The 10000-nt window shown below is 39.8% G+C and overlaps 2 protein-coding genes across 6 annotated transcripts in view; one reads left to right on the top strand and one right to left on the bottom strand.

Annotated features, from left to right (window-relative positions):
• Nucleotides 1-2785, top strand: part of loxhd1a (lipoxygenase homology PLAT domains 1a) — a 40030-nt gene extending 37245 nt beyond the window's left edge. For all 5 annotated transcript variants that reach the window (XM_079586330.1, XM_079586331.1, XM_079586332.1 and 2 more), the window contains 2 exons: nucleotides 1136-1291; nucleotides 1373-2785. In XM_079586330.1, coding sequence (XP_079442456.1) covers nucleotides 1136-1291; nucleotides 1373-1853 — 637 coding nt within the window. In that variant the 3' untranslated portion in view covers nucleotides 1854-2785. The remainder of the gene's footprint in view (nucleotides 1-1135; nucleotides 1292-1372) is intronic.
• A 131-nt stretch (nucleotides 2786-2916) lies between these two features.
• Nucleotides 2917-10000, bottom strand: part of psmd5 (proteasome 26S subunit, non-ATPase 5) — a 7398-nt gene continuing 314 nt past the window's right edge. Inside the window, exons 1-10 of the mRNA XM_079586340.1 lie at nucleotides 9891-10000; nucleotides 8799-8943; nucleotides 8274-8387; nucleotides 8028-8156; nucleotides 7829-7938; nucleotides 7592-7734; nucleotides 6742-6933; nucleotides 5379-5488; nucleotides 5165-5305; nucleotides 2917-3407 (exon numbers count right to left, since the gene is read on the bottom strand). The exon at nucleotides 9891-10000 is cut by the window's right edge and continues 314 nt beyond it. Of these exons, the coding sequence (XP_079442466.1) occupies nucleotides 3150-3407; nucleotides 5165-5305; nucleotides 5379-5488; nucleotides 6742-6933; nucleotides 7592-7734; nucleotides 7829-7938; nucleotides 8028-8156; nucleotides 8274-8387; nucleotides 8799-8943; nucleotides 9891-10000 (1452 nt within the window). The 3' untranslated portion in view covers nucleotides 2917-3149. The remainder of the gene's footprint in view (nucleotides 3408-5164; nucleotides 5306-5378; nucleotides 5489-6741; nucleotides 6934-7591; nucleotides 7735-7828; nucleotides 7939-8027; nucleotides 8157-8273; nucleotides 8388-8798; nucleotides 8944-9890) is intronic.

Raw genomic sequence — 10000 nt, 5'->3', positions numbered from 1 at the left:
CCTGATTTTACTGCCTTCTGGAATGTCTAAAACAAGAATTACATGACATTTTTTATAATGGAGGAAGATTTAACTAACAAAAATAACGAATAAAAAGACAATGAATTATATTGTTGTGTTAACACTTGTATGCTGTTTAGATGAACACCGTAGCCTTTCATTGTTGGAAAAAAATATGAGATTTATATGAGAAATATGTAGTTTAATGTTTTTGTGTTCGCTCGCAAAACTTTTGTGTTCTTTGCGAGTGAATGCAAAGTTTCTCTGGGGAACGCAAAAGCATTGACATCATTTTTCCTCCCATCTCATATTTGTTTTCTTCACCATGTCCCTTTAGGGGCTTCGTAGTATCGCTCTCTGTGTGTCTCAGTTTATATTTTTAGGCTGGTCCACCTCTGATACAATCTACTCGACTTTACCATTTTGAATACATTTTTTTTTTTTTAATCTAATTGAACATGAGAAGACAAGAAAAAATATTTTTGGCATATTAAAACTGAGTAAGAGTGAATGTTTGCATTTATAATTTTATTTCCAAATATTTCAAATACAAAGTTCTGTCATGAAACGCTATGGCACAGGCTAATAGGTCCTTAACTCAACCTGCTTGCAGTCACATGATTCTCTATAGGGCACAGCTGATTGGTTCCTGCTGTATCAGTTAGCCAATAAGCTAGCATTTGCTGTAGCAGCGCAGTCCGCTTTCAGAAACCCTCCCCCTTCCCCAGCTCCACCTGTAGAGATCTGCTACGGTTCATTTATCTATGCTATATTTCACTTTCACTTTCTGTAGTGAATAATTGACTAGGGTTTGAGACTTCTTCACCATCATAACTCTAGAGCAAAGTTTGCACATTGCTTGTGTGATATCCACTGGCTCTTCTTCATGGTTTAAAATGGAAATATTTCAAATATTGTGCGAAAAATTGCTCGGAAAATGACGGACAGCGATTTAGATTTTGCACGTTTAATTTCCGTGATAAAATTATTAAATAAATGAGTAAATAAACAAGTATGCTAACCCCACCCCCCACCGGTGGGGGTCCTCGGACCTACGCCGCGCTACGCCACTGCTCAGTTGCTATTATTTTTTCATTGGTTACCATGCGTCATTCTGTGTAATGTGTGATTTCAGAGGCTCTTCAGACCGCTTTGAGTTCTCCTCCAAGGAGTTGGGAGACATCGCTAGCATCTGTCTGGGACACATCCCTAAAGATGGCAAGAAAGTCAAAGTTGAAGCCTCCTGGTTTGTGGAGGAGGTTGTTGTCACAGAGAAGGAGCTTGGCAATAAGTAAGTGATTTTAAGAGTAGTGAGTTATTGTCTAGTAAATGCATGCTCTTTACTATCCCTAACCTGTCATTTTCCACTCAGGTATATCTTCCGATGTGACGCCGCCATCCCTCTTTCCTCAAAGCGAGACGAGTTTCAGACATTCGAGTGCAGCAAATTCATCGAGAGCTTCACCAGCAAGGCCCAAAGCCTCGTGCCTGTAAAATACGAGGCCATCGTTATCACAGGCGACGAGAAGGGCTCGGGCACCGACGCCAACGTCTTCGTCACCATCTTCGGCTCCAACGGCGACTCCGGCCGGAGGCAACTCTGCCAGAAGTTCAGGAACCTGTTCGAGCGCGGCCAGACCAACCGGTTTATTCTGGAACTGCTGGACATGGGCGACCTGCTCCGAGTGTGTGTGGAGCACGATAACTCCGGACTCAGTCCCGGCTGGCTCCTGAGCAGGATCGAAATTACGAACACGGCCAATGGTGTGACGACGATATTCATTTGTGGGAAATGGCTGGACAAGAACAAAGCAGATGGGAGGATAAAACGTGTGATCTATCCAAAGTATTGACGTTTAATCAACCAATCAGTGGTTAAGTCAGTATTAGTAATGACACTTCATTACATGACATTCTCAGATCAACAATCCTGTCATTATTTACTCACCCTCATATTGTTCCAAACCTGTAGAAAACAAAACATTTTCTTCCAAATATCTTTTGCGTTCATCAGAAGTCAAAGTTTTGGATCAACATGAGGGTGAGCGAATGATGGGGTTTTTTCTTTTTTGAGAGTATGTCAGGTAATACTGATACGGTTTGATATTTTTTTCCCACTGAAGTGAATTGGAAGAACCAGTCTTCATCTTAATGGCAGCTGATTTGTTTTTTGTATTGTCTCAGGAACAGTTTGAGAAGGTGAATGAAGGAGTGTTGAAGGAGTAACTGAATTTATACCTTTACTTTTAACTGGCCAATCAAATGCACTCTGCATTCGGATCATATGCATTGCTAGGATTGTTCAAGAAAATAGCAGGATTTAGCTTTCACGATCACTCAGCCTGCTTGAGATTCACCCTCAGCTCTTCTCAGATTACTGGGAAAACTTTTGGAAACATTCCTGTCTCTCTTTAATCTTCCAGAGTGCCACTTTCCTGTACACGTCACCAAATGTGCCTCTAAAGAGTTTTTATGGATGTGTGAAAGAATATGTTTTTGTTTGTACTTTTAATGTTATTATTTTGTACATTTACCTCTGTGAGGCAGTAAGGAGTGCATGTGTGTGCAACAAGGTTTGTCCAGTAAAACTCAACCCTGAATCCACTGCTTCACTTTTGATTCATCATTACTCCAGTCTTCAGTGTCACATGATCCTTCAGAAATCATTCTAATATGTTGGTTTGCTGTTCAAGAAACAGTTCTGATTATTAGCAATGTTGAAAACAGTTGTGCTGTTTAATATTTTTGCGGAAACCGCGATACATTTTTTTCAGGATTCTTTGATGAAGTTCAAAAGAACAGCATATATTATAAATCTTGCGTAACATTATAAATGTCTTTACTGTCACTTTTGATCAATTTAATGCATAATTGCTTGATAACAGTATATATCAAATCATATCAGAAATAAACCACTCAAATGTACTTTTTATTGCCACAAGAAATTACAAACTAAATTCAACATCTGGAAGTATAAACAGTTGAACAGCTGTGTGTGTGTGTGTTAAGTGCTGTAGACTTCAGAAGAAGCTGCAAAAAGAGCTTTTGGTCACATTTCATCTGCTCTCGACAGAAAAACTAGCCTCTGACATTAGAAAAAAAAAAAAAAGAAGTTGGATCTCCGAGTGAAGTATGAATTAGTGCGTCTCTCAGTCGGCTCCCTCTGTGGTGACTGTAGACACGGCAGTGATGTAATAGGGTCCCTCGTTCATGTAGGTTCTTAGCTTTAAGTAATTGTGCGCTCCAAAGATCTCCTGAGCGCTCGAGGAGCTCAACAACGCCCCCACCAGCTCAAACTTACAATCCTTGGCTTCTTTTCCCTTCCCCACTGAGCGATCCATCACCCACTCCAGGAATCCAGGAGTGTCCATCATCAGCTGCTGACCCCACGGCTGACAGCCAATGGCCTGAACACAGAACACAACGTAAGCATGTGTTTTATGAGATCACCACACACACAGATCAGTGCAGGTCTTGAAACCGGTGACGTGAAGTAATACACTTTCTGCAGTGACACTCGAGCGGAGTTTGTGTGCTTTATCACACATGAAGTGAATTAGATGCAATATTTGTCAAACACACAGACTGTTTCATGTAGCGACAGAAGCACTTTTTAAGCAATACTTCATGTACTGATTAAGTCACCATGCAATCAAATTTGACAATTCTTATTTTATGGAATATTGCAGTGTTTATTATAAAGGATTAATCCGTGCACAATTTTTAAAATTCATGTGCCCTTGTAATCTTTAATCAAAATAACTAACCCTCCCTCTTGCAATGACATCTCTTTTCTGTTTACTGTTTACTGGTGCGAGGGCGGGGCAACCTGTCACTCACATGAGATTGACCAATAGCAAACCACAACCATCCAATCAATTCCCCATGTACAAAATCAAGTCCCGCCCTACATTTGTTGTTCGAGAAGCTGTTTCATATTCATCATTCAGATATTCATCACAATAGAGAAGAAAAGACTGTCACAACTTCCATTTCATGCTGACTTTTACAGTAGATCATTAATAACCCGTGAAGGAGCTGTGACGTCCTCAGACTTGGATTTATGCGATTCCATGTCAACATTATAAATGCCGAAATGATTCTGCAGCAGTCAGGTGGTACAGGTCAGAGCTCAGTTGTTTGCATTCATTATTATTATAATGTTATGTGCTTTGAGACATGAGGTAATTTTACACCGTCTCTCGTGACGCTTTGCATACTCTGCTGTGTGTGTTCATGTGTTTTGGAGGAGGCGTGGCTTTAGAGACGCTCTGAAGGGAAGGTGGGATCTTATGCTTAAAAGCCTCTACGAAATAGCCTAACCTAGCTTTAAGACTTTATTATACCGTTTGAGATATTTGAGACTTTTTATGGCCTTAAATTTGATCAAACTGAATTTTAAGGACCAGCGGGGACCCTGAAGTCAGTTGCTGATCGGTCTGTGCAGAACATACTCTAACATCGTCCAAATTGACCCTTCGCAGGGAGCTTGATTGACAGGTGATCTGACTAATCATACTTCGCCATCCGCCATTTTGTCCGACGAAGCAGTCAGGAGAGTTAGTAGATTAACATAAGAGGATTTGAACTTGAGAAGCGGAGTGTACTGACGCCTTTCCGCGGTTAAAACAACATTCCTTCTGATGTTCATTCATGTTTATTTGATGCTATGAATGAACTAGAAGGAAGAGATGATCGGTTCACGAGCAGCTTTAACTGATGCACTACAGCGATCTGTCAGACACATTAAAGAGCCACAAAACAGTATTTATTGTTTAAATTTCTTTTAAAAAATGACCAAATTTGAAAGATGAGACTTTGTTTAATATCAAAAGTAACCGAAAAGTAACCTGGTCTGTCCTGTCTGTCAGTGTGTTGTCAGTGTCCTCTCTGCTCCACAATGTATTTTTCACTGCGTGAGAACATGGTGTGTGTGAGTGCCGCGTAGCTTGTCGGACATAGCGACAGTAACTAAGGGGGGCGGGTCTTTGCGAACGGTCAATTAGCCTATTTATGCACTATTATATGCCATTTTGTAGTATAAATAGTGCAAGTGGTGTGTTCACAATGACATTTAAAAAAAAAATACAAAGTGCACTTTAAATGTGCACACTACGTAGTATTAGTACATTGTGTATAGTGCCTCATTTGTAACACAACTCACAGTGAAGATTCGTAGCGCGCTGCAGTGGAGCTCTGGGAAGGGTTGTGTGCTTATGTTGCGTATCATCGCCATCGGCTGCGAGCTCAGACAGCTAAACCACGACTCGGTCAACAGTAACAGGTCATCCGTCTGCTGCTCCACCTACACAAACCACAAATATTTCAGCTTCACAGGAACATCTGAAAACAAATCCCACCCGCACACACACACTTACAGGTAACGTGATCAGCTGCGCCAGAGCCTCCAAACATCGGACTCGGAGTTCAGTGGCTCCCTCGAAGGCCACTTTACTGATTCTCTTCAACACCGACGTGAACTTCTCACCTGTGCAGAGTTACAAATGTTTGAGAAACAAAGTCAAGCATCACGGTTACTAACTAGTAGAGCTGTTTATCAATGCAGATTTACAGATTCAACTCAGTAAGATTCTGATTCACAAGCTTTTGATTTGATTCATTGTATGCATTTAGCAGACACTTATCCAAAGCGACTTACAAAAGCTCAATTTAGTTCTGAATCAATTTAATTTATGTCCCTTTTGCTTACATAAGAAAGTAATTCTCTTTTAGATAACACTGTAAATTATACAGAGAAGCTTTTAAATTGGTACATAAAAACATTATTTAAAATAATTATTAACAGGGCACAAACTTTACAGTTCAATTTCTATTAGTTTAACAGATAAATAAATCACCAACTAAAAACTGCTAGTATGAAAATTATATCAAAAATTATAATATTTTCAATGGTCTAGTCAGGGTTTCAGATATTTGGGTGTCATCCTTATAGACTATTCCAAATAACTATTGTAAACTCCCATGAAAGAATATAGAAAGTTTGCATCTATAAAGAGTCTATTTGAAAGATTCAATAAAAGAACCAGCTCTTAAGAGTCATTTGTTTGTGAATCGGCTGTGTGCGTCCCGATTCAGAGGCTGCATCCTTCGAAGGCTGATTGTGTCACAGCGGTGCGACGAAGGCATTCCCAATTCGAAGAATCCTTCAAACGCGGTCTCGAAATGCATCCTTCGTTTCCCGGGCAATGAAGGATACAACAGATGGATCCTTGCCTACCCCAGAATTCATTGCGCGTCGGTGACGACAGGATTTTTTTAGAGAGAAATTTCTGGATTACACTTACATTACAGTGTAAGTATTGAGTTTCAACTTACTTGAATATCTAATACTACAAATGTAACCAAAAAACGTTAAAGCGGTTAAAATATTGACAAATCTTTTAAAATGCAATTTTATATAGTTTATACTCTTGTACATAAATGGACCTAGATGAACATTAGACAGGTTGTGAACCCTGTTTTGTTTTCAGACAGCTGGATGTAACTTAAAAAAAAAAAAGTCCAGTACAAACGTTACTGGCGCTCGTCAACGGCAGCTGTCACAAGTCCGAACACTCGGCCCGAACTTCGCGCCCTTTCAAGGCGTGTTGTTTGAAGTCTGTGTCCTTGGAAGGATGCAGCCTCTGAATTGGGACACAGCTATTAAAAGCAGATCTGAAACAGAACCACTTTGACTCACTTTCAATGGCCTATTCTGAGGATGCGTTCACTAACAGTTACCCGTTTTATGCAGGACCTGTTTACCCTCCACGGTCCCACCGAGCAGTCCGAGCGTGTCCAGGGCAACAGGGGTCAGTGTGGGGTCAAGGTTCATCGCCATGGAGAAGACCACCTCGAGGAATACTGGGTACTTCTCGCAGACCTGCTGAGGGCTATCCATGATCGCCAGACAGCCAAAGAACTTCACTAGACCTATAACAACAACAATAATACATGAAAATATTCTTCTTTTTCTTATTATTTATTTTAAATATGTACATAAAAAAAACAAAAAAACAACAACCCAAGTCAAACTGACGTCATCAGGATAGGAACGGCATTCCAGACCGGAAGTAACTTTTCAGATTTTTATTAAAGATTACCACGGCAAACAATTTTTTTCTGTGTATTAACACAGAATTGTTCACCACAAGACTAGTAATATGCGCTAACAAAGTAAACAGGGTCAATTTTGATTTCAAGTCGACTTTCAAATGCTGAAAATGTCAATATAATTTTTTTTCTTACATTTTCCGCATTTTAAATATAGACAATTTACATTACATTTCCAATAATATAAGGATTTAAAAAGTATAATATTTCATAATAATATTAAAATTTTTAGCATTTATAACATTTACATTTAACATTTTCCATGACATTTCAATGATTACTGGATGAGGATCTAAAAATACACAATAATATTAATAACAACAACAGCAAAAACACATACAATATTAATAATAACAACAACATTTTCAGCAATTTGAATATAAACTATTTTTACTGATCAATTTCCATGACTTTTCCAATGATTACTGTATAAGGATTTATACCGTACACCCACACCCACACACACACACACACACACCTGGAAGGTAAAGGCTTGAGAGGGCATCGGATTCTGCTGCGATTATCATGTTGGAGATTTTATCCATGATGCCTTGCTGTGCCAGATACTGACGGCCATGTTGACTCTGAGCCAGATTGGTCACCATCTCTATAGCAGTTGCTCTGGAAAGAGAAGAGAGAAAGTTTATCTCTGCAAGCATAAATGTGTCATGGTATATATAGTGTGTGTGTGTGTGTGTGTGTGTGAAATCATTACCTGACTAAAACATCATCTCCGGTGAGTTCTTCCAGGAGCTGTGAGAGTAAACTGCTGTTGGCGCAGTAACCCAGAGACACTGGAGACACTGTGGACACTTCCACGATCAACTGGACACACACACACACAGCAGAACGCACACGATTAAGCTCCAATCTCTCATAAAGTTCACTCCTTTTATCCGTCGATTATCACGCACCTCATAAACTCTGTATCTGATGATGTCACTGGTGTGCATCACATCCTTGAGCTTGTTCAGCAAATCAGAGCGGAACAAAGCATCAAGCCCCGCCTTCGTGTTGCTGAGTTTACTAAGAGCAGCTATCGCCTGACGACAAAAAAAAAACCCCGCTTCAATTTAATTCACGCAGGAAAAATCGTGTTTTGACCGTTTTCTTTTTGGCTGTTGTGATGTTGCGTTGCATTGCATTGTGGGTCTCTGTACCTCTTTGGCCACGGCGATACGTTCAATGCTGATGCACTGAATCACATCACACAGGATCTCCACGCTGTTCAGCATCTGGGTCACTCCATCAGCGTGACCAGCCACGCGGCCGACCTGTGGACACAGACACACAACGGATGGATGAATGACATGAAAGATCAACCCATATTTGGAGTAAACGTACAACAGTAAAAATCCCTTTCATTTACTCCATAGGGGAATTGACTCTTTGAGATTTTAATCAATGGTTTATGCCTTTGTTGAAGACATCAGCCTGCATTTTTTAAATAATCGTGTTTAACAGCAGAATTCCTGGTGAAAAACGTCCTTACCCATAATTCTGCACAGAAATCTCCACCTTATAAACCTTTAAAGACAGCCGCACTGTGAGCTACACGGTTTTTAATCAATGCTATTTACTTCTGTCAAAGCCATTAGCTCACACTATTTCAACTAGGGTTTAAAACAATCGTCTTTAACAGTGGACTTCATGGTGAGAAACTACATTGCACCTGCACCACTGACCTGTGTGAGGGTGAGCACTTTGACCGAGTCATCCGGATGGTTCAGTCCACTCTGGAGCGCCGTCTTGTAGTTCTGAACCAGCTGGACGGGTTCTAAAGCCTGCAGAACACGACCCAGGATCTCCACACACACCTCGATCTGCTCTCTGCACCCAAAACCGTCCCAATTTAGTTTTACATGGCATTGTCCACCCTTTCCCTTTTTGCAGGTTCATTTTTAAAAGAAAACTCCTGAACATAATTAATATACATAAAATGGAAATGTATGATGCAAATGCACATCCTCATAATATATCAAACTCTTATTTCAAAAGAGCAAGAAAATCCTGTTTTTCATGGTATAAACTTATTCAATTTTTTTTTTCATATTGTGATTATCAAGTTTAAAAAATATATCATCATATCTTTGGTTTGATGATTATATGCAAAAAGTGGTTTAATTTTTTTGTAATATATGGATTATTATAGGTAAGTTTTATTTCAACAAATGCAGATCTAGCGTAAATGTTCTATGCTCTGGCGACTGCACTTGGGGATACATTTAAAGTTTTTGAGATTTTTTGGAATGACTGACCTTCATTTCTTAAAGTAATGAACTTTTCTCTTTACTTAACTGAGAGTTTCTTGCCATAATATGCATTTGTACAGTAGTTGTAGTAGCACCAATAGGGTTATTGACTCTGCATGTACCCATCCTTCCTCTGCACAAGACAACTAATGGTCTAAAGCACATAAGACAAGAAATGTCACAAATTTACTCTTGTCAAGACACACCTGTGAACTGAAAACCATTCCAGGTGACTATCTCGTGAATCTGATGAGAGAATGTCATGAGTGTGCCAAACTAAAACTGTCATCAAAGCTAAAGGTAGCTGCTTTGGACAATATATTCTGGGTCGTTTAACATTTTCTGTATACTACATAATTCTATACGTGTTCTTTCATAGTTTGGATGCCTTCAGTATTAATGTACAATGATGAAAACATAAAAAAAATAAAGAAAAAGCACAGAAGGAGAGTTCATTTATATGCATCAGGGTGCAGTCTGCAGTGTTTATTGTGCCCGTTGACTCAGCAGTCTATCAACACTCACTTGTCGTTTGTGTTTAAAAGCCCGAATATGATCTCCAGTCGTGCTCCAGACACCACCTGCCTCAACCCGCTCACGGGTGTCGATAAAAGGACCGTCCGGAGGCTCTTGAG

Source organism: Phoxinus phoxinus (genome assembly GCF_949152265.1).
Source record: "Phoxinus phoxinus genome assembly, chromosome: 17".
Lineage (NCBI taxonomy): Eukaryota > Metazoa > Chordata > Actinopteri > Cypriniformes > Leuciscidae > Phoxinus > Phoxinus phoxinus.
The sequence above is the reverse complement of the archived record's forward strand: the minus strand, read 5'-3'. Positions and strand labels throughout refer to the sequence as shown.